Raw genomic sequence first — 25,762 nt, 5'->3', positions numbered from 1 at the left:
TTTGTTGATAAGTGGGTGAATCCTGAAAATCACTCTTACCCTGTGGCTAAGAGGCCACGACTCAGGGGCATCTAAGCCGTCAAAGTCACCCGGGGATCGCACCCGGCCTGAGCCGCACCAGCTGAAACCATGCTGGATTTTTTGGTATCGGCGAGACTAGAACCGGTGACCTTTGCATACGGAGTGCCTTAACAGCGCGCTCCTTCACCGACTGTTCTAAATCTCTTTGATTAAAGGTAGTGGGCTTGGCCCGGTTTAGACTAACTACTCGCACGACGAGCTACGACCTTGCTCGGGATTGAACACAAGACCGGTCCGTCATGACGAGGCCGACTTTACCACTACGCCGCCTCCACGACCTTCCTTTCATTAATAAGCTTTAAGGACAAATATTTTTGAAGAGGAAGACAATGTTATGAATATAATTCATATAAAAATAATAAATATAAATATAATAATAAAAAAATAATTAATTAACTAATAGCTAGTTAGTTAGTAATGAAGAGGCATGTCTTAGAGACATGACCATTCATGAAAGGGCACCTGCCTAGGTATATAAGCAGACCCTCATTGTAATAATTCAATACATCTTTTGTACATTCAACAATTCTTATATACAATTACTACTTTTCCCACAATGGATACTTACATATTTCAGTTCTTCTGAATTATTCTGTTGCGTATACAAACTTTGTTCATTACAGAGGATCCTAGTCTTTTTTCCTAACATTAGGGGGACGCAAATCTTCGTACCTAACAAAGGGTTTTTTTTGTTTGTCCTTGTGCCTAATATATGAGCCAATGAGCTATCAAGAACCATATTTTGAGTCAATGAGCTATCAAATATCCACTCATTCTCTGCATTGATAGCTCATTGACATAGAAACACACATTTTTCAGGATAATTATTTTAATCTTAAAAGTGATAAAATGTGATATTTTGGCTCAAAGGCTTTGATATAGCCACCTTGAAGCATCTTTAGAGTTCTTTGAATAGAAATACATTGCATGGAGGAAGGTCCCCACCTATCATTAGTTGGGATTTATTATTATTTTTTAGTTTAGATTTCATTCTTTTGTTCTTTTAGAGAATAATTAGTTACGACTTACAATGGCTTGCAAAATTTTAGAGGTGGGTGTGTCAACAAACTAGAATTGGTTTACAATGGGTTGAAAAAAATAATTGGTTGAAAATGCACAAAACAAGTAAAAAGAAAATCCAAAAATCCAAATTCGTTTTCTCTCATAACCTATAAATAATACAACACATGTCCATCAATATCATCCTCTTGTCTTTGTTAATAATTAAGCAAACAATACAAGACAAGCAAAGTGGTGAAAAGGGCTTTAAATCATTCTCTTAACACATTGTATTGATCTTAGGATATGAATTTATCGTACCATTCTAGATCTATATCTCACTTCTAACTCATTAATGGATCAAGACAACACCTTATCAAAGATAAGCTTTACAACTCATATCTATGTGGTCTCGAATTTTGTGATTTTCTAGAAACTCACAATCTAATATCCCCCCTCCCAATCACATGTATGAATAATTGTACCAATAACTTTTTTCTTTTTAACATGGGATTGTTGAACTAAGCTTTAATGAAGATATGTCTCGAAAAACCCCAATATTTGGAAGTGGTAGTCTCCACAAAGAAAGTGGATATTCTCGCCAAGTTTTATGACTCCCATGGGTTAGAAGTTAACATTAAAAAGGTTGATATTATGGTTTTCCATGCTTTCAAAAAAGAGCTCTATAACACTCATTTTCATTTAACAGAAATACAATGGATGTCACCACAAATTACAACCAACCTAAATCAATCTTAACTCGGAATCTGCCAAGCACCGAGAGGGATCAAATGTCTTAAAGTGCAAACCTTTTTTTTAGAATGAAAAGATATTTGATCCCTCTCAACACTTGGTAGATTTAGAGTTAAGATGGATCTAGACTAGTTTATTTAATTCTTTTATGCTATTCTTTAAAAAAAAAAAAATGTAATTTTTTTTTTTAACCAATTTTTTGGTTCATGAGTTATTGCATTTTGTTTAAGATTTAATTTTATTTTATTTTTGGCTTTCTTTATTCTTATATTCACTTTATTTTTAAAGTTTTGGGACGAAGATAGGATATATATGCTCTAATTTACGACCTAGATTGTCGTAAATATCAAAAACAATATCAAAAACAATATTCATTTGATTGTCGTTGAATGTTTCTGAAATTAATTTCAATACGCGTATCCCCTAACTACCTAAAAAATAAGTAAATGTCACTATCTCTTCCAAAGAATCAATGCCTAAAACACAAAATACTTATTCGAATCTCGGTTGAATGTTCAATGGGTTGTTCAGTCAATATTAAAGATGCAGTTCTTCAGCTTTAAAACGATTCTTTTTCATCTCTTTAATTAGAGATGCATTCATGTCTTTCGTCGACGATTTATTATCGTCAGGCATTAATATAGATCACATATGAACAATATTAATATTTCCATTACTGTTAATCAGAAAAGACTCTGAGGCAAAACTGGGAGTAAACAAAACATGAATAATCTTCACATTTCAGAGTTGATATCAAACCATGTTAAAATATGGTCTGATCTTGTCTGATACGTAAACACATTTTATTATATATAATAATATATGGTCATAGTACAATATCACATTGTTTATCTTTGCGTACAATACAATATATGGATGTATAAAACAATTTCTTTCTTTCTTTCTTTCTTGTTGAATAGATTAATCTAGGGTTTTTTAATACAAATATAACGAAAATTACTAAATTAAATTATTGATATTAAGTTTTAAGATATCCCATTCAGAATCGCAGGAAGGAAGGAGTGATCTACAGACCATGGAGAATTGTCGACGTTCGAGGATCTGTTCACTGCATGTACTTGTGTTTAACCTATTGTGATGATTTCTATTTATATATATTTAATGTTTTTTAAATAATAGGTGAGACTTATGAGGGTCGATATTTAAAAAATGTTTTCATCTAATGTCTAACATCTAATGCTTACACTTCTCCCCTATACTATAGAGCTGGCATTTAAAAAATGTTTACATATCACGTCTAACGCCCTCACATCTAAATGCAATAATCTAAGTGTGTTGATCATTGAACGAACATTCATAATGTTATTGCATTTTAAAGCCAATTAATAAGGGTTATGCTACTTTAATATTTTTGGGGAGACAATGCTCTCATCTTCAATTTTGAGATGTCAAATTTTAGTTTAACCTTTTCCATGAGATTTTATCATTGATTTTATTACATAGATGTGAGATTTAGTGTATTGGACTTGAACAAACATAATGTTCATGTTGAGAGAGTCCTTATCTTTGTCCTCACTAAACTCATTAGATCGAGAAGTTCAATCATTTATTTTATTATTTTCATAAAATTTGAGGTTTACCATCTTATCAACACAACATTATTTCATATTATTACTATCAACGTGGAATTATTTCATATCATTGCCATCTTGCACTAACTTCATTTCCTAATTGATTATGCTTTTGCATATGCAAAATTTTGTTGCATTTTATTCTTCCACGCTTAAAATCATAAACTTAATGGTGTTAAACGAGGTTTCCCCTATTTCCCACTTTCATTTTTATTTATTTTTTGCTTGTTTATGTGTGTTAGAGAAGTTGGTTATCGACAAGTTGGGGCCAAATGAAGGTTGTATCCTTTTTATGTTTTTTTTCCCTTCTATGTGGTTCATAGACCCCGAAGATCGGTGATCGCTACGTCAACAAAATATTTGTGCTAGGTAGATCCACCCAAAGGGATCAATTCCTTCCAACTCAACCACAAAGCCTGACCCTGAGAGTGTTGAGAGAATTAAACACGTGACCTCTCAATAGCAAAGGTGCTTTAACCATTGGGACTAGACCAATTTGAGCTAACCTTGAGGTCTCATATCCCTTTTCATGTTATTAATTCCACCACATTATTGACATATGGTATCATCCTCATATTCTTGTTAATCTCCAAAAACAACTAAATATTCTAATTAACATTTGTTACTCCCTTGGATTAGAAGTTAAGCTAAAAACCACTATTGCTAGGGTTTTCAAGCTTCTAGAAAAAACTGTTACTAAGGAAAGACCATGGATGTTACCATGACTTATAGTAATCTAGTCATGTTTTTTTATCGAAGCAACATTCATCATGGTCTTTGCTTCTTAAAGACAATTTAATGAGGATATGCTACTTTGGTCCTTTTATGGAGATTATGCTCTCATCTTTAGTTCTAGGATTAATTTTAAATCAAAATTTTCGTGAAAGCACTATCATTGAATTTACTATATAGATGTGAGATTGAGTGCATTAGAATTTGACAAACATAATGATGATGTGTTAAGAGAGTCTTTATCTCCATGTTCATTAAACTCATTAGGGCCATGTGATCAATCCCTCATGTTATTATTGTCATAGAGTTTGGGGTTTACTCTCTTATCACCATGTCATCCCTTTATATTATCACCTTCTTGTAGTGACTTCATTACTTATTTCAGTATACTCTTGCAATATATGTATTATTTTGTTGCACACAATTTAACATGTATTTAGCTAATCACAACTATCGACACTCTCTTATGTGAAAATTGTGATTCTTATGCACTCTTTTGGCTTGGATATTGGTAATCTTTCACCATCCATTATTTTTATTCTTGATTGTATGGTTTCTAAAAGAGATATCCATATAATAATTATGGAGGCGGTTCTAGAGCATATATAATATATATTGTTTGTCCAGAACAACCGCTTTCTCCCAAACTTCATCATTATTACTACACTCATTTGCAAATTGAGAATGGTTATAATAACACTTTGAATTATTTTAGGGGATAACACTTTGATCGCCTTCACACTCATCTTGTGTAGTTCATGATTTGTTCTCGCTAACTATGCATCATATATCTCATGATTAACATATATGTAAGATATGTAACAAGGAGTTCAAATTTGAAGAACACTTCATTTTCTCTTATTTAATCTATTATGAGATCAATGGTAGATATTATTACTAATGTAGAGATCCCCATACTTTAAGATCCTATATTCTTTGTGAAAATTAAAGGTGTGATGTCCTTTTCACTAAAGAACTTACTTAGTTTGGAAAGACATTGCCTCTTGTTTTACCACCCAATTAACTAGAAAATTTGGGAGATACGTATAAATATTGTCGACTTTTAGAAAATCACTTAGTTTTAAATCTCATCTACAATTGAAAGCATGAGTTCTACCTAAATAACAGATTCACTAAGGCATATTACTCACTTTTTTCTCAACCTCAAATCTTGAGAGAGACCTTTCTTCCCATATTTCCTCATAAGCCTCGCTTGAGCTTAGTTTGATATATTTATCGCTTTTCTCTCCTCATCTTTCTCTAGCTCCTCTTCAAACCAAGTCTTGATTACTCACTTGCCTCTTTCTTTATTATTATCTCATGCATTCTCTTTCTTTTTTATTCTTCTTTTCAAAGTCGTATATGTTATATGGTTTCCTGTGTATGAAACAAAGATTAAATATGGTGCAGTATAACTTTCTACATTGGTCTTTTTTGCTGAAATTTGACGAGACAATTCTTCATGAGATTGTAATTTTTTGTTGTTTTAATTGTATTTTTGAATGCATAAATAAATTAAGTGCTCTAAAAAATCCATGGAGCACTCAAATTGTGCAGAATATACAAATAAAACCTGTAATTCCAATAAATCCTTATTACTTGTAATTCTAATAAATCCTTATTAGATTTGGACAAAATTGACAAAAAAAAATATAGTTGAAAAATAGCAATAACCAAAACATAAAACAATAAGATGTTAAATAATTCTATATTATTTTGGAATAGCTTTTAGTCCGTACCAAATTTGACTATTTGTCAATTTTATTTTAATTTTTTATGAATATATTTTTAAATTATTAAGCGAATACTAATACTTTACTTGTTATACATTTTAGAATTTTTTTTTTTTTTTTTTACATATCTCATTTTGGTGTAATTTGTCCATAAATAAATTGTTGTCAACTGTGATGTTGAATTATAAATGAAATAAAAAATCCAGTTTAAATAATAAAGATGAAAATTTCACCAATTTTGGATAAAAACTAACAACCTCCCTAAACATATATACGGACAAACCACCCCTAAAACTTACTAATTTAAAAAACCCTAAAACTCACCAATTTTTTCCACAAGACCATCATAAAAAATATAAAAAATACTCGAAGGGTTCATGTGTAGTGACTCAAAACTTAGGCATTCCGTCAAATACCTAGAAAAACCCTCAGCTTCGAAACTGGGTGAAATGTCTTCTCAGAGTCTAAACTCTTCTTTAAAGCTGGGTCAAATGTCTCCTTAGAGTCCAAACTCTTCATGCATATGATTGCAGGTTTCCCATCCTATTTTTAAAGCAGAATGGTTTTTCCATCATATTTAGCTACCCAGCATACAATTTAGCGATTTGCATATCCAGAGTAAGAGAAGAGAAAGGGTGCGAGTTTACAATCCGAGGGTGTGAAGACGAAGAAGAGGAGATGGGGAAAGGGGAGGAGAGCATAGCGAAGAAGCGGAACAAGGTGAAACGCAAACGGCTGAGAAGGGATTTGGCCACCACTTCCGACTTCATCAAAGGCGTCATTGCTGCCAAACACCGCCGGAAGGCTGGAAAGCGTCGAATGTGTGAGGTTCGTATCATCTCATCTTCATCCCCCACATTTTGAAGAAGGAAAAAAAAAAAAAAAAAACTATACATCATTACGCATTCAGCCAAGGGAATGCCATTTCTCATTTGACATAATTTGTATTCAATTTGGAACGATATATCGTTGCTTCTTTCCACTCCTATGTACCCGGACTCACACACTGTATTCCTCTGTTCCTGCTAAAATTGGAAATTACAACCCATCAGGCCACGGTCGCAAGGCAAGCTGCCGCATACTCTGCTTATGCGCTCGAAAGAGATGCAGTGGGTTGTTTCTTCCTCGCCCATGAGATGATATACTCACCCAACTACTTCTCACATATCTGAATATTCTCGTGACCACTGCTCGATGCTGCAATCCAAAGTTATCTGAGAAATAACTCATAGCACTGACAATATGTACAATCTGACGTTTTATGTACGCCATTTCATGCCTAAGGCTTACAACTGCACTTTGATAAGGAATCTTCTCGATGAATTCTTTATCACCTTGCTTATCTGGAGTCTGGGCTCATGTCGTTTGACAATTTGTTTTCAACTTCGGTTCGTGTTACCACAGCTTAAATTCACCCATTCTGAATCTTTGCAACTTGTTTGCAATGCATCTCTCAATTCAAATAAATTTCTCTGTTGCTTCTATTGTTACACCACTTGAATGCCTAAACATTAATAGATCTCACTATGATCTCTTATTTCAAATTTCGTTGCTAATATTTCAACCAACCTAATAGTTTTAATCAGGTGAATTGCATCATCTACATAACGTGCCAAGATTATAAGGGACTGACCAATCCGTTTGATGTACAATTTTGGATCTGCATTCAATGATCGAAAGCTTCTTTCATCAAGTACACATCGATTCATTGATACCATTCTCTAGAGGTTTTCTTTAGCTCGTAGCCTCGTACAATGCCTTATAAATCGAAACAGTAAGTTTCATCATAACCTACACCTTTGTCTTTTGTATTTATCTCTTCATAACCAATTAATCCTTGTACTAATCACCTAATCCATCATATCTGTACTTCAACTTTAATACCTACTATTATGCTCTTAACCTGCAAAATGATACCCAAATACAGAATATGCGAAGAAAAGATACCCAGAACACAGAATAGCAATGATTTTATTATTCAGAGAGTAATGTTCACTTGCCTCTTCGAGGGGGCAACCTCCAATAGAGCAGAGCTCGATTACAAAATAAGACACGATGCTCCTCGCAGGGAGTCTCTATCCTTTATATATGACTCATACATGCAATACCACGGACCAATACCGTGGGTTTTATTAATACCATCTATCTAATACTACGACCCATTTGCAACTAACTGTGGTTCCGTCATTAATTGCGGATTAACCACTTACAATTATTAATATGGGCATTATTGACTTTTGACTATGACTTGATCCCATTACATAAATAAGGGGGTTAGGGTGGGACCCTAACATGCCCTCCCCCTTAAGACTAGCCTTGTCCTCAAGGCTGAAGCTGCGGAAACTGCTGAAGAATAGTGGCTGGTTCCCAAGTTGCATCTTCCGGAGAGGTGTCTTTCCATTTGACGAGGACTTCCTTAATCATGCGGCCGCGCAGTTGCTTGTCTCATGTGTCTAGGACCTGTTCAGGTTGAAGCCAAATGGACCCTTCTTCGTCCAATTCAGGTAGACTGGTCTGAATTCTGCAATTGTTCCCAATCACTTTCTTGAGGCATGAGACATGGAAAACTGAATGGATTTTTGCAGTAGGTAGCAAGGCCAACTTGTAAGCCACTTCTCCAATGCGCTGAAGTACTTGATATGGTCCGTAGAATTTGGGAGATAGTTTCTGACACCCCTTGTCTTTGAGTGATGTTTGCTTATATGGTTGTAGCCATAAAAAGACCTGATCCCCTTCTTGAAATTGGCGCTCGGAGCGATGCTGGTCTACTTGTTGCTTCATGCGGTTCTGAGCTTGATGAAGATTCTCTCAAAGATGGGCGAGCATGGTTGCGCGGTGTTGTAGGAGTTGATCCACTGCTTGTACTTTTGAGCACCCCTTGAGATACGAAGTAGGTGAAGGCGGGAGTTGACCATATACTGCTTCATAGGGAGTCATTTTGGTGGTGGCATGATAGTTGGTGTTATACCACCATTCAGCCAGAGGTAACCACTGTACCCAAAGGTGTTGCTTTTCTGAAGTGAAACACCTAAGGTAGGTTTCTAGACATTTGTTGACGGCTTTGGTTTGACCATCTGTTTGCGGATGATAGGAAGTACTGAGTTTTAGTTGAGTGCCTTGTATCCTGAAGAGTTCCTGCCAAAAATTACTGGTGAAGATCGGGTCGCGGTCGGACACAATAGAAGTGGGCATGCCATGCAATTTGAAGATCTGATCCATGAAAGGTTGAGCGACCAAAGTTGGTGTAAACGGGTGGGGTAGGGCGCAGAAATGAGCATACTTCGACAGTCGGTCCACAACCACCATGATGACTGACTTGTTCCCTGACTTTGGAAGACCTGTAATGAAATCCATAGAAACCTCTGTCCAAATTGATGCCGGAATGGGCAATGGTTGTAATGTGCCTGGTGTGTTGACGGTTTCCCCTTTGTGGCGTTGACAGACATCGCATTTTGCTACGAAAGTAAGGATGTCCTTTTTCATGCCTGTCCAAAAAAATGATCTTCTGGTGCGAGCATACGTCTTCTGAAAGCCCGCATGTCCTGCAATGGGAGATGAGTGCAATTCTGCCAAAATGCGACTTTTGAGGGTGGATGTTGGTGATATTACGACTTGGTCCTTGTAGCGAAGAATATCATCCTGCCACGAGTAGCCCTTGGTGGAATTTGGTTCTACCTGCAATTGAGAAATGAGTTGGGAGAGCCCGGGGTGTGAAAACCATTCGCTGCGAGCCTCTTCAATCCATTCTGGAATGGGGAGGGAAATTGCTAGCAGAGTACTTTCCTCCTCAAATTGGCGAGATAATGCATCTGCTACACTATTGTCTTTCCCTTTCTTGTAAATGATCTCATAATCATATCCCAGCATTTTGGCGAGCCATTTATTTTGTTGTGGGGAGGATAGGCGTTGCTCCAAAAAATATTTAAGACTGTGATGATCTGTGCGGATTTGGAAACGTCGCCCCAATAAGTAAGGTCGCCAGGTCTCGACTGCATGTAAGATGGCCATCATTTCCTTCTCGTAGGTAGATTGGCCCAGATTCCTCCCACTTAGTTGTTGGCTTGTGAAGGCCAACGGTCGCCCTTCCTGCATTAAGACCGCCCAATACCTGTACCCGAAGCATCACATTCAATGACAAAAGATTTGGTGAAGTCAGGTAGTGCTAAGACTGGAGTGGAACACATGGCATTTTTTAGAGCTGTAAAGGCCTGTTGTGCTTCCTCATTCCAGAAGAATGAATTTTTCTTTAGGAGTTGGGTGAGGGGCTTCGCTATGCGACCATAGTTGCGGAAAAATTTACAATAATAGCCTGTGAGACCCAAAAATCCTCTCAAGCTCTTCAAGGTCTTAGGTTGAGGCCATTCCTGCATTGCCTGGATCTTTTTGGAGTCCACCTTGACACCATCACGCCCCACAATGTGGCCCAAATACTCTACTTCTGCCATGCCAAACGAACACTTGGACATCTTGACAAATAATTTATGCTTGCGGAGCAGTTGCAAGAGTAGATCTACATGCTGAAGATGTGCGGCCCAAGTGCAAGTATAGATGAGGATGTCATCGAAGAAGACAAGGACAAATTTCCTGAGATATGGTTTGAGAATGTGGTTCATAAGGCTCTGAAAAGTAGAGGGGGCATTACAAAGACCAAATGGCATGACCAGGAATTCATAATGGCCTTCATGAGTTCTGAAAGCAGTCTTGGGAATGTCGACTTCCTTCATGCGAATTTGGTGGTAGCCTGAGCGAAGATCCAGCTTAGTGAAGAATTGAGCCCCATTGAGTTCATCCAGCAAATCATCAACCACCGGGATGGGAAATTTACTTTGACTGTCAACTTATTGAGGGCCCTGAAGTCGGGACACATCCGCCACTCCCCATCTTTCTTGAGCACCATGACCACTGGGGATGAATAAGGACTAATGCTGGGACGAATGACACCTGCTTCCAAAAGTTCCTTGATGATTTTTTCTATTTTATTCTTTTGGGTGAACGGATATCTGTATGGGCGAACATTTGGGGGTTGGGCCCCTGGAACCAAGGTGATGCTATGATCATGTTCCCCTCGCGAGGGTGGAAGCTCATGAGGCTTGTCAAAGACCGACAGATGGTTATTTAAAATCTGTTGCATCTCAGGATGAATTGGCAGAGGCTTGGTTTCGACTGCCTGGATGGCATTATTGAGCTACAACTCCATGATTGCCCTTTTTTAACAATTTTTCCATCCTATGCGAGCTGATGATAGAGGGGGCTCCCACCTGGAGTCCACGAAGGGTATGTGTGTAGTTGTTCTGCTTAAAACTCATATATAACTCCTGGAAATCCATTGTGATTGGCCCAAGAGTGCGGAGCCATTCAGCGCCGAGGACAATGTCGCAACCCCCCATGTGTATGGCAAACATGTGGGTTTTCAACTGATAATCCCCCATTTGAAGTTTGACATTTTCACAGCGGCCTTCACATTTCATTGTGCCTCCATCCGCAATTTGAACTTGGAAGTTAGAAACTGCTCGTACAAAACAATGCACTGCTTCTGCGACTTTTTGATGGATGAAATTATGTGTACTTCCACTATCAATCAAGACTACTACTGGGCGATGTTTAATAAAACCTCTGATTTTGAGAGTTTGAGGGGAAGAAATCCCTGCCAAAGCATGCAACGAAATAACTGGTTCGTCAGAGACATTGTCCTTTTGGTTGTCTTCTTCTAGCGGCTCATGTTCCTCAAGTGGTGGATCTTCCTCTGTTGAGCTGTAGTCAGTGGCATCAATTTGAAAAAATTTGGGCTCCTTGCATTTATGACCTGGGGAGTATTTTTCATCACAGTAGTAACATAGTCCTTGCTTTCTTCTGTCGGCCATTTCCGCAGGGGACACATTTTGGACCTTAAGTGTTTGTCGTGTTGTGAGCCTGTGGGGGGCGACCTTTAGCGGAGAAATTTGGGCCACTGTATTGGGTTGCTAATGCACGTTCCATGTTACGAGCTACCTTGCAAGCCTCCGTCGTGGGAGGGTGGTGCAGTAGGACTTGAGCTTTGATGGCTTCTTTAAGACCGCTGATAAAACATTCCGTGTAGAACACATCTGAGAGACCCCAAGTGCGGAAGGCTAAGGCTTCAAAAGCTGTAATATATTCATCCACTGTACCAGTCTGTCGGAGCTTAGTAAGACGACCCAAAAAAGATGATTCCTGGTCAAAGCGGTCTTGAAGAGCTTTGGTGAATTTGGTCCAAGTCCTAAAAGGTCCAGTGCAACGTTGATGCCATTCCCACCATTGCCACCTTTCATTGTCCAAGTACATGCTCCCCAACATAAGCTGAGTCTCATCATCTAAGATGTGATTCAGTTTGAAATACTGCTCCATTTGTGCTATCCTTGCCGACGGGTGAGAACCGTCAAATTTATGCATATCCAACTTGGGAGGTCGCTGACTGGGTTGTTGGTGGGTGTGCCAGACGTGAGGAGAGTGGCTAGACTCACCCTCATTGTGTCCATTGCCATTATACTCCTCCTCGTGGGCTTGCTCCTTGCCCTTCGGGATTATTTTCTCGACCATGCTACATAGTCCGCTAAGCTGAATGTGGAGGGTTTGCACTGATTCTTCAAGTTTGTCCATCCATACACCAACCTGATTTTTTTTTTCCCTGAAAACTCCTAACGGAGTTTTACTCCTTCCTTATCAATACTGCAGTCGCCAAATCCTCAAAATGTCAATGCGGCCAAAAGTCCTGCGAAAATTATACCCCGGTATAGGAACCCTTCACGACTCTGATCTGGTGGATCTGAGAGATCTGAATGGCGGATCTGATAGCTCTGGGCGGTGGAACAGACTTCTTCTGTGGATCTGATGGATCTAATAGATCGGAATGGCTGATCTGCGAACTCGAGACTGCGGGACTGATGTTTGCTGCTGCTGCACCCCTTTACACAAGCGGATCTGGAAGAGATGATGTGTGATCCCCCGATAGAAAAGGGAACTATGGTCTTGAGGAGTGTCAGGTGCTACAGATCGCAATATACATAAGGGTCTGGCAGTGGTACTCGGCCCAATGTTTCAGGGCTCTAACTAAGGAGGATCGACTGTACCCTTAGCCGTACAACCCGACTACCCCATCGTACGGGCAAGTAATCTCTCCGAGTGCTGTTCTCGGTGTACTGTAGCCGCAAGACGGCCGACGGTTTATCTATGGCGAGGTTTCAAGGGAGCCTAGAGGGCTTCCGATATACCCAGAGGGTACGTGGAAGACAATCCATGCGTGGTTCTGTCTAATGCGCTACTACTCGAAGGGGTACCCACAGGGGTTACAAGGGAGTCCAACAGACGTGACCACCTCTTGTATTTCCTGCGTGCATGCCTCCCCAAATCCGCAGGTTTATGCGTTCAACGACAGATCCCGTGGTTTAAAGACGTCGGAACACGTCTCTAGCCAATTTTTTTTTTTTTTGCTAAGAAATGGAGATCCCACCAGCCCTGGAAAGTGCTCTGATACCACTTGTTATGCTCTTAACCTGCAAAATGATACCCAAATACAGAATATGCGAAGAAAAGATACCTAGAACACATAATAGCAATGATTTTATTATTCAGAGAGTAATGTTTACTTGCCTCTTCGAGGGGGCAACCTCCAATAGAGCAGAGCTCGATTACAAAATAAGACACGATGCTCCTCGCAGGGAGTCTCTATCCTTTATATATGACTCATACATGCAATACCACGGACCAATACCGTGGGTTTTATTAATACCATCTATCTAATACTACGGCCCATTTGCAACTAACTGTGGTTCCGTCATTAATTGCGGATTAACCACTTACAATTATTAATATGGGCTTTATTGACTCTTGACTATGACTTGATCCCATTACATAAATAAGGGAACTCATTGGCCAGTGCATATGGAGGAAGCAGGTGTGTGGAAACCTCCACCATTAATAAGAATGATTAGGAATAGGAAGCCTACATAGAAGGCACTTGAATCCCATGCCGTTTGCATAGAAGGTTCTAAACCATTGACTGTGGAAATAGCACTTGAAGGCAAGTATGCATCAGACTGGAATTAAACAGTGGGTGTCAGTAGGTATTAATGTTGAAGTACAGATATGATGGATTAGGTGATTAGTACAAGGATTAATTGGTTATGAAGAGATAAATACAAAAGACAAAGGTGTAGGTTATGATGAAACTTAATGTTTCGATTTATAAGGCATTGTACGAGGCTATGAGCTAAAGAAAACCTCTAGAGAATGGTATCAATGAATTGATGTGTACTTGATGAAAGAAGCTTTCGATCATTGAATGCAGATCCAAAATTGTACATCAAACGGATTGGTCAGTCCCTACATAACGTGCCAAGATTATAAGGGACTGACCAATCCGTTTGATGTACAATTTTGGATCTGCATTCAATGATCGAAAGCTTCTTTCATCAAGTACACATCGATTCATTGATACCATTCTCTAGAGGTTTTCTTTAGCTCGTAGCCTCGTACAATGCCTTATAAATCGAAACAATAAGTTTCATCATAACCTACACCTTTGTCTTTTGTATTTATCTCTTCATAACCAATTAATCCTTGTACTAATCACCTAATCCATCATATCTGTACTTCAACATTAATACCTACTGACACCCACTGTTTAATTCCAGTCTGATGCATACTTGCCTTCAAGTGCTACTTCCACAGTCAATGGTTTAGAACCTTTTATTAAAACGGCATGGGATTCAAGTGCCTTCTATGTAGGCTTCCTATTCCTGATCATTCTTATTAATGGTGGAGGTTTCCACACACCTGCTTCCTCCATGTGCACTGGCCAATGAGTTTGTCCATTTGCGACATTTTCAGCTTGTCTTGGGACATTTTGCTCCACGTCAATCTGCATGTCTCCAAGTGATCTCCTCAAGGTTCCTTCTCCTTCATTACTTTGGAAGATGACAAAGGTACCACAATCTCTGCATTGGATTTGAAAGCCAACACTTAAAGTTCTCTTTGCTCTTTTGAGAATTATAGCTTAGACATGAACTTCCACACAGGTTTAGCATGAACATGCGAGAACCAGTTTGAGATTTTTCAAAAAATAATTCTATTTTTGAAAAATCATTCTATTTTGCAATTCACTTCGGTAAAAAAGTGAAAAGTCTTATGTTTAACTAGTAAGTCTAAAACGGTGTATTTCATGCGTGCATGACCTCTACTAGGAATAAACTCAAAAATAGATTAGGGGTCTGGTCTTAGTTAAAAGTATAAAGACAGGCCAAGATAGATGTTTTAAACACAGTTGAGCAATTGAGCAGAGTGAACAACTAGGCAAGAGAGAGGGAGAGAGCGGGGCGATTCAGGAAAGAGGCAGCTGTATAGGAGCTTATCCACACGGTTGTATAGTCGTATAGATACTCATCTACAGATCTATACAATCATATAGGCAAGATGTACAATTCATATAGCTAGGCCATACACTGTATATAACTCAGCCATACAGTCCATACGATGTTGATGCACAAATGGAGATTTGTACAAAAACACTTCGAACTTCTTAAGGCTAAATGAGGTAGGTGGGATTATCAGCCTTGGTTTTAAGCCTTAATTTAGAATGAAAAAAGATTTCATGAGAAATATTGATTTAAGGGAAGATATTTTATTTGTTTTTATCTTTCATTTGTTTTTTTATTATTTTAAAATTTGTACAAAGGAAAATAAATAAAATTATCTAATATAATACAACATATAAGCAAATAAAGTAATTATACAAGATATTAAAGGGAATATCAATTAGAAAAAAAATTTGAAACTAAATAAAATATTCAATGTATATATTCAAAATATAAAATGATTGAAACAAGAACTAAAATCAACATTGAGAATGAAACATGATCCTTTATTGATAAGAAGTTATAAATCTTGAACCAACAACTTTTACAAATCCTTGTGAGGACTTGGACCAGGGAATTCCCAAATCTACTTTAAATGTCACAGATCCATACAAAAGTCATTGAATACCATAAAAACAAATGAAAATTTCATAAGTCTATTTGGACCACTTCAAGGATAATAAAATGCACAATTGGTTTTCCGCAAAAGATACACAAATTAGCACTGAATACACTCTGAGCTTCTAATTAGTGCAAATAAAAATGTAGATAATAATCACCTTGAGAATTGAAACAAAAAAGCAGTCTCACTTTGCTTTTCATGTGATTCCTTAGAACATACCATGTTGTCCACAAAGTTATGACCCCACAAAAATATAAAGTACGAATAAAGAAATCAGTAGCAACAACTCTCACAGCTTCAACATACTTTTTTTAAAAGATTTCTTTCTTTTCTTAATGATTCTTCCTTCAATTGCTTGTTATTTTTTTGTTATTAGTTTTTTCAACTGCTTATTGGATATGGGAAATAGGTATGAGGAGCAGAAGCATTAGAGCAAGTTTATATAAATAAAAGGTAGTAATATCTTTAATCAAAATAAATAGGGGTCGCACTAGTTTTATCCATAAAAATACTTATAACTCCAAGTAAGAAGTGGATTTCCATTGTAACTCCTATTTTAATGATTAACCATTAAAATGCAATATCACAAAACTATAAATGTACACACATTCATAAAGATAATTTTCCCAATTGTCAAAAATAGATGGCCTATAAATACGTCCCTTTGAACATCACAAAGTAAAAACTAGTATTATCATATCTCAGGAAACATGTCCAAATGAGAAACTTCTTTTTTTGTTACTTCCTTCTTGCCATACTACATTTTGGTCTTCGCCTTTGGACTCTTCAGGAACCTCTTGATTCTTGGTTGAAAGGGTCATGTCTATATGTAAACCAGCCAATCATTTCAATATGTGAATCATGCCACTTAAAAATTATCTTTGCATGCAAAATAAAGAAAGACAAAACTATTATTAAATGCATATTGTTGTAATTTACAGAGCTGTGGTCAATTATGTATGGGTATTGTTACCACAAAATCTAGCAGGCCTTGGACAGGGAAACCCTACAAGACAAGAGCTAGACAAAGTGCTAACAATGGGGTAGAGGCCCAATGTCACCTCAGCGAAAACCCTTTGCTCTTTTTGGAATTTCATTGATGGGAGGAGTCCCAATAGGAAGGAGATCACTTAAAATAAATATCCTAGGTATATGGCACAAAGTGATCATGCTAGAGCTCATTCAAGAGAGAGGCTGAATAATGGTTTAAGGCTTCAAAGAAGCAAAGCGCTCTCAAAGAAAAGCCCTGGAAAAGAAGGCTCATGACCTAGGGTTTCGAGATTTTTCAATGGTGATAGGTATTCACAAGGTCAAGGCCCGAGGGAAAGGGTTTCTTACAATGATATTCAACTAAGCTAAGACTCATGAAATCCTCAAGAAAGTCTTCAAGTTGAGAGGAAAATAGACTAGGGTTTCCCTCTTGGAGTAACACCTAGGGCAAGAGATTTTATGGATGAACATTTTGGCGCTGTTGTCGGGGAAACAAAATGTGTGTCTTGTTCCCCATACATCAACACAAATCATTATTTGGCTACTCCATTGGAAGAACGAAGCCCTTTTTCTTCATTGAACCTCAATGTCAATGCTTGTAGGGTGAAGCAAGCATCTCTCAAGGCATTTTGAATTCACCCTGGCGGCTCCCCTTTTGGTTATGCGAAACTTGAGGAAATGGCTCCTTGGGATCTACATTATCTTGACATTTATGAATTCTTGCATATAGAAGAAGGAAAATGGGATATTGGTCATCGCTTTGACAATGATCCAATATATGACACCGATGATGACCATAACTTTCCTTTATCTTCTTCATCATTTCACTCCCAAAATGTTTCTAACGACAATGATGAGAGCGATATGCCTGAGGTTGTTCTTCATCAAAAGTTCACGAGTTTGATTGCTGAATTCTCCATTCTTTGGTTACAAGAGAGGATCCAACTATGCAAGTTGGATTCTTCTTCCTCATCCGTGATTATTTTTCATGATACTTGGTTTTCTTGTTTTCCCACCTCCTAGACTTGCCCTTCATCGAGCCAATTTTGCGAAGGAGGATGTGATATCTTGATGCCCTATCTCACAAGAACTCATATGAACAAAAGGTCTTATATTGATCTAATGATATGCTCGTTACATTGGCGATATGACTACACTTAGCTCTTGCATAATGTGTTAACATGCATGGTAGTGTAGGTGCATTGCATGTTTCCTTTTGCATAGCAACTATCATCATATTATGTTCTCATGCTAGAGTAGATTGCATGGTAGATTAATTTTGCATCTTAGAATACATTTACTTTTTTGTATGGATTTATTATTTGATGAAAAACACGAGCAATAAAAGTACACCTAGTGCACATGTTTCCAATAGTTGTTACGTCCCAAGAGATTGTTGGAGTTCTCATGACCTCCCCATTCAAGTCCATGTACCATGCGCTCTACAGTGAGCTCATACCCCAGTTGGAGCTAGACATTACCCAACAAAAGTGGGTACCCCTAGGAGAACTTTTCTCCTATTTATCTTCTTCTAGCTGGCAACCAACAACCCTTGACAACCACTTTGTAGCCAATGTGATGTGCCGCTTTATCTCTGCCACCTTCATCAGTCATATGTTTCTTCGCCCATTTGTCAATGTTGAAAATTGGCAGCTAAGTTATGAATTTCCTTGAATAAAATTTGATGTCTGCTCAGTCACCTGACACGGGGACACGGGACACGAAGGACACGAGGATTCGAGTGTCGGACACGGACACGTTGACCCCCTGGAACATGACACGTTATATATATATATATATTAAAAATTAGATATTTCTTACACAAATTCTCATTCATGATACAAATTCATTGATTCAAACATAGATCTTCATCTAGATGTAAGTTTTAGAAAGTAACATTAAGCATACAAATACAAATATTCATCAATGATCCAATAGGAGAAAGACGAGATAATGTAGTTTTCTCATTAAGTCATCAAAATCAAAATGTGTTACATAGGTAGTAGCAATGCCAATGGCAAATAGAAATAACAAATACAAAACACCTACAATCCTCAAGGCAGTAGGTAGCTCATGAATCATCAATCCTCATCATCAAAATCAAGATCGTTGTACTCATCATCATGATCACCACTACTCTCATCTACTGCATCCTCCTCCTCTTTATCTAATGTCATCTCTGCATTCGTTGGTGTGGCGGATGACCCCTGTTAAGTTTTGGTATGTTCTATGCTTAGAGCAATTTATTTCAATTTTTCCAATTAGCTCAATATCTTTTCCAGATTAGCAATCACATCAACATAATAATAAATTGCAAATAGAACATAAACATAAATCGTAGAAGACAAGCCAAGACAAGAGGACACAAGATGTGGCGCCAGCCAGGGACAAACCCCAATGTGGGGAAACCCTTGATCAATTCTTCTTATATGTCCTTTAATAGTTCAACAGAGAGAGAGAGAGAGTACATATACATCAGAAGTCAACCTTTTGACTTATCTAAATAAGAGCAGAGATCTTCTCTAAGAAGATGGCATATGAGGTAGCTGATCTGAGCTTAGGTGAAGGCAAACTGCTTCCACTGATCCAAGGTGACTCCATCACCATGCTGCACCTCACTGTGCTGCACCCAATCTTCATGTTGTACCTTATCTTCTTGCTGCACCTACCTGTGTTGCATCATGTTGTACCTCACTGTGCCCATCATGCTGCATCTCATTGTAGCATTTATTATCACTGTGTTGCACTTTGTTACCAAGTGTTGCACACAACATGCTACACTACACTTCATCACGATGCCCATCATTATGCAACAACATTCAACATCATGCTGCACCTTATAGCAACGCTGTCACATCTTATCATGTTCTGCATTAGTTCACTGTTTAGGGGATTCTCTATTTGCTGCAGCAGATTGGGCAACCTTCATCATGGACTGGTTAGGCCATCAAGACAGTCCTACCAACCCTCACACATAGGCAACAACATATCAAATACATACCTGGAACTTGTGCATACTGTTATAGCATTAGATCACGGGTTAGGGCATCCAAACAGTCCTGTTCAGCCCTTCTTCCAGCTACAATAGTCCTCTTAAATCTGCAGCTCATCAACCAGAGAGAATACCCATCATTCCATGCACAAGTTGCTCCACAAACCACCTAGGTTTGTCCTTCTTCAATGCGGCTGCCTACTACACTTGCTCGGCCCTGTCTAGGGCATCATGCTGCCTACAAAAACACTTCAGAAACCCTCAACAAGGCTCCCTTTCCTTCGTTGCTGCTACAGGAATATGCGGCCTTGTTTTGGAGGGCCTAATCATCTCAGCCTCCAAAACAAGCCTCCCTTCCTACCTGTAATTACCCAAGGAAACTCGACCTGTTCACTTGTGAGGTTTCTTTTATTTCTGCCCAGAATTTCCCATCATGACCTCGGCCTCCTGCCTGTAGTAACTCGGCTTCCAAATAGTCTAGAAGGAGGCATAAACTATGCCTTCCTTCACCTTCGTTGGGCTCCTCTCTTCTGTGGCCAAAACAAAGCTCTTTATGCACCATAGATCTTGTCATAAGTCTGCTGCTAGGGCACATTGTGACAGCTGATTTAGGGCCTCATAGATCAGCATTGTAGGTCTCTTCTAGACCTGCATTTAGGGCATCTTCATGACTGCATTTTAGGGCATCATCTCTATTAGGGCAACATTGTCTTCTTAGGATCTCTCCTCCCACCAAAACCCAAGACAAGTGGAGAGGAAGATATCACAAGAAGTGTGTGTACAAATGACCTTCAAGGCACCTCTATTTATACTAAAACGTTGAGTATAAGTGGGGGCAATTTGGTCGCTGGCCGACCTTGACGAATTGTTCCATAACACAAATAAATTCATATCTCCATGAATACTTGTCAGGATCGGATGATCTTTAGATCAATCCATCACAAGAAGTGTGTGTACAAATGACCTTCAAGGCACCTTTATTTATACTAAAACGTTGAGCATAAGTGGGGGCAATTTGGTCGCAGGCCGACCTTGACGAATTGTCCCATAACACAAATAAATTCATATCTCCATGAATACTTGTCGGAATCGGATGATCTTTAGATCAATCCTACACCTCTCGACGAGAGGAATCCAAGAAAAATATCAGCTGTCATGAATAAGATGACCCACATGGAGTTTGGCCCTAGTTGCCAATTTTAACAACCCCTCTATAGTATCACCATCATCAAAAGTGATAGGCTCTAACACTGGCTCATTAAGATCCAAGTTGGCTAATGCCAACTCAACACTGTTGTCCAAACCCATATCATCAGGAAAGACATCCTATACCTTTGTCTTTCCCTTCAACCACCCATCCTTCTGCCTGCAAATAAGACAAAGGTTGGTGTGCACGTACACCATTGTCTCTGCCTTGGACTGCTTAAGCCTGCTCTTCTTGACACTATACAAATTCCCATATGTGCTCCAATTCCTCTCGCAACAAGAGGATGAAGTCACTTGAGAGAGGAGCCTCATGGCTAACTGTTGTAGAGGAGGGCTTGTTGCCCCATCAGTTGCTCGCCAAGAATAAGGCTTCTTAGCCCCCTGTCTCTAATTACATCATATCCTGCAAATTGATCAGTGCTAGTGGGAAACTTTGCAAAGGCATCCTCCACCTCATCAAGGGATGCTCTATCTTGAAAAATCCGCCTCAATGCATCTTTCCTCCCTTGTGAAATTTCCCCATCCATGTGAGGAGGGAATCTGTGGGAAGGTCCACCATTCAGCCACTCATGGCTGTAGTATTTTGGGTTCAATGAGTGAGCCAAACAATGTAAAGGTGTGCAATTCTTGTCCCATATGCTGACAAGAATATCCTGTATGGTGGTGAAGAAGGCCTCTGATGATGTCTCATACTCGGGGCACTCACTCTGTAAAATAATGCTCCTCACAAACTCAATCATGGAATCCCATCCCTCATAAACCTCTCCTAGGATGGGTTGGTTTGTATCTGCAAATCGAAGCAAAGAAATGATAGGGTCCATGATATGAATAAGTAGATATACCCTCTCCCACCAACTATCATCTAACACTGTGGCCTTCACTCTTTTCGAGGCTCCTTGATCTGTTTTTCTCCGAAAAGACCAAAACTTTGAAATAACCATGGCCCCAAGAGCGGTCTTGACCTCTCTCAACCTCTTCAACATGATGAATGCAGAGGCAAACCGTGTATCCACAATCTTCAACAATGATAGATTAGTGTACTCCTTGTAGATAGTGAGAGCATTTGTATGATTTTGTACAAAGTTGTAGATATGTCGTGCATCTTCAATAATGCTTCCAATCCAAAGCACATCAGAAGCAATATATTTAAGTGCTAAATTCAAAGAATGGACAATGCAAGGTGTCCAAAATACTTGTGGATATTTAGCTTCCACAATCATGCCAGCAACCTTGCAAACAAGTGCATTATCTGTAATGATTTGCACACAAGAATCAACACCTACATCTTCAATAACTTTAATAAACAACTCACCCATATATTGTGCATCCTTGTATTGTCCAAGTGCATCCACTGATTTCAAGAAAACTGGACCATTCAAGGAAGACACCATGAAGTTGATGAGTGGGTGCCGTGCTGGATCTGTCCATCCATCAGAAACAATGCTAACCCCAGATGTTGGCCATGCTGTTTTGTCCACCTCTTTCTTTGCCTTCGTCAACAATGTGGTTCTAAGCTTCTCTGACCTAGGAGGCACATACCCTGATGGAGCCCCTTGAGTTAGAGCTCGACACATCTCAATAAATAAAGGTGAGCGTGCAACATTAAAGGATATGAAGTTCTGATAGAAAAAATGCAATGGTGAGATCAAGCTCTTCCCGTTTCTCTTTCTGAAAAATCTTGTCCATTGGACCAAGTGCCATTGCCTTTCTTTTTGCTGCTTGTCCAACACCATAACTCTCAAATGGAAATTTGTTGCGTCTTTTCCTCAAGAATGGAAGGGGCTCTTCATTCTTGTTTTTTTAGATGTTGCAACCACCTTTGCCATACCAACGTTGGCCTCTTTTTCCATTTCCTTCCTCTTAGCTAAAGACACCTGTGTACATGCTGCAATTCCACAACTTGGTAAAGCCAACAAATGAGCTTTCACATGGTAATATGTGCTCATGAAATGATTTTTGCAATAGTTGCATTTCCAAGCAACATTGCCTCCTCCCTTCATCTTGCTGCCTGGCCCTTGCTCTCTTGTGACATATTTCCACAAGGGATATTTGTTATCTTGAGGCTGCTGTCTTCCCTCAACATTTGAAGCTGTTGTTGCAACCCCACTTGCAATAGAGGGAACACTTGTAGACCCTGATGAAATTGGAAGAGGAGGGGCATCTCCAATGGGGACATTCTTCCCCTTCCTTTGCCCCTTCCCTGCTGCCCTTGATTGAGCCATGAATGCTGTAAAAAAATAAAGAAAAAATGCACAAATTTGTAAAACAAATGCACATGCAAACTGTTGTAATAAAAATGCAAAAAAAATAGAGAGAAAATGCACTTACATGTTGCTTGAATTGCCTCCAAAATGCTCCCACACCCTTTGCTCTTCGCTCTCACACACCCACAGCAAGAGAGAATGAGTATTGTGAAGTTAGAATGGGCCAAATCGACCTTTTATGGCCGTGCGAAGGTCAAAAAAGCGTGACACGTGTCTTGGAATCGGGACACGATCAGACACAATCCGGAGGACACGTGTCCCATCGAATCGTGTCCAATTTGCTCGATTCAGGACATGTGAGGCCTGGGCAACGAATCTGATTTCTTAGCATTTCTGACTATTCTAGAGTGACTTTCTAAAAATAGAAAGTCATGTCTATCATTGCAACCATGGCTATTCAAAATTAGTAAGTCACCTTGCTTCAATTGGTAATCATGTATAGATGATGGAAAATCACTTAACTTATCCTTAATCAATCTAAATTGTTTAATTTTAAATTTAGTCATCAATATTATTAATATTATTATTATTGCACTTATGACACTATAATATTATCTAAAGAGGAATTACATGTCACCTCTCCTACTTGGCACTCAATCATGCCACTTCACATCTCTCTCCTTGATGGCAAATCAAACTCTCTCATTCAATGATACATTACTCTCTCTCTCTCTCTTAATGGATTCATTCCTCTCTCTCTTTAATGCTCTTACACACCTCTTACACTCTCTTACACACTTTAATGACTCGTTATAAAAAAATTCCTCTTACACCTCTTTAATGCATATGTTACACTTCTGCTTAATGGCTCAAATTACTAAGGACCTCTTTAATGCATATGTTACACTTCTCCTTAATGGCTCGAATTACTAGGGCATGCGTTCTCGTTCTTTATGGCACAAGTCACTAAGGCATGCGTACTCCCGCTTGATGGCATGAGTTAGTAAGGCAAGCGTACCTCCTTTATGGCATAAGTTACACCTATTTTGGCATATGTAACTTATCCTTAAGGTATGGGAGTTACTCCTTCATGAATTCGACCTCCTTGCTCTTCCTATATATTTGTGCCTCTCATCCCCTCTAATACTCACTTGTGCATTGTGAAAGGAGAGTACGAGCTTGAGAAAGAGATAACTAGAGAAGAATTGTGAGAGAGAGAGAGAGAGAGAGTCTTGAAGAGTCAGAGCAAAACTTGGTGAGCCAAAGTAATTCAGTGTTTGCATCAACTACTGCTATCAGAGATCTTCTTTAGATTTGGGTGAACTTTTTCATTCTCTCATTGTATTCTATATCTCTGTTGAACATTTGATTTCTAATAAAAGAATCTTGTTGGGTTTTCGCCTTGTGGGTTTTGCCTTGGTCATTGGACCTAAACTCACTGTGTCTTATTGATTTCTTGGCTGTCTTCTATTATGTATATGGTTTATGCTCTTTCTACAATTGCTTAAGTAATATTGTATATTAAAGAAGTTATCAGATCAAATAGTTGTTACAACATAGAACTTTAGAATTTCAATAGTCAAGTGCACATGTTAGAAGGTGGGCAATCTGACCCAAAAGGTATGTTTTTCATTGTGCAATCGAGTGCTTATGCTTGTTTTTCATTTGGGCATTTGGCATGGATTATCGGGTGACTTGGAAGAAGGAAGGGTTTTGACCATGGTTTTGTTCCCTCACCTTAAATGGGGGGTTAATCTTTAATCCGAGTCCCATGGGATCTCCCTTTAGAAAGGGCACTACTTGGGAAACCCCGATTTTGGTAGCGTGGTCCTGTTTTCCCGTTCCATATTTTTCACTCCCCTCCGCACATTACAAGCCCTATTTCATCATTTCCTTTCTCTAGGACCAAATGACCAATGGGTCCACAGGGCATTGGCACACCCCCTCCCTGTGTCCACATATTTGGGTTGGGCCTGGAAACATTGCCCCAGAGGTTGATGCAGCTAAAAGAAAGTTAAAAGCATATCATGGCCACAAGCAAGAAACGAAAGAAAAAGAAAATCATAAAATGCAAAAGATGCTCGGGACATTAAATAAAGCATGTGGGAAAAAGCCAAGCATGGGCTCTACCCCTTATCATTATGATCATCACCTCGGTTCCTAGGGCCAATGATTTCCCCATCACATCATAAAAGGAACCCATGCACGTCCCAACCCCTGGTGGGTGATGAACTGCCCCACCTTTAAGGGGGTAATAACTGCTATACATCATTCACAACATGCTCTCATTTCCTGGAGCTTCGAGCAGTAATACAAAGAAAAATCAAGAAAAAGCAAAAGACAAGTAAAGAGGGGTGGAAAAACAAAGGTCGGGGTAACTCATGCAACCATGATTGCTCCCTCCTCACTTTTGTACACCCAATATGTGGACTTCCTCATTATTGCTACCCCATTTTCCATTTCATTTGGCCCTAAGACCCCTTCATCCCC

General features: G+C 38.9%; 1 protein-coding gene across 1 annotated transcript in view; it reads left to right on the top strand.

Annotated features, from left to right (window-relative positions):
- The first annotated feature begins 6,259 nt into the window (after nt 1-6,259).
- Nucleotides 6,260-25,762, top strand: part of LOC149218539 (P-loop containing nucleoside triphosphate hydrolases superfamily protein) — a 254,923-nt gene continuing 235,420 nt past the window's right edge. Inside the window, exon 1 of the mRNA XM_089384086.1 lies at nt 6,260-6,718. Within this exon, the coding sequence (XP_089240212.1) occupies nt 6,569-6,718 (150 nt within the window). The 5' untranslated portion in view covers nt 6,260-6,568. The remainder of the gene's footprint in view (nt 6,719-25,762) is intronic.

Source organism: Pinus tabuliformis, chromosome Q (genome assembly GCF_031772625.1).
Source record: "Pinus tabuliformis cultivar Carrire ecotype Pingquan chromosome Q, CPIR1, whole genome shotgun sequence".
NCBI classification, from domain to species: Eukaryota; Viridiplantae; Streptophyta; class Pinopsida; order Pinales; family Pinaceae; genus Pinus; species Pinus tabuliformis.
Note: the sequence above shows the minus strand (reverse complement) of the source record. Positions and strands in the feature narration are given on the sequence as shown.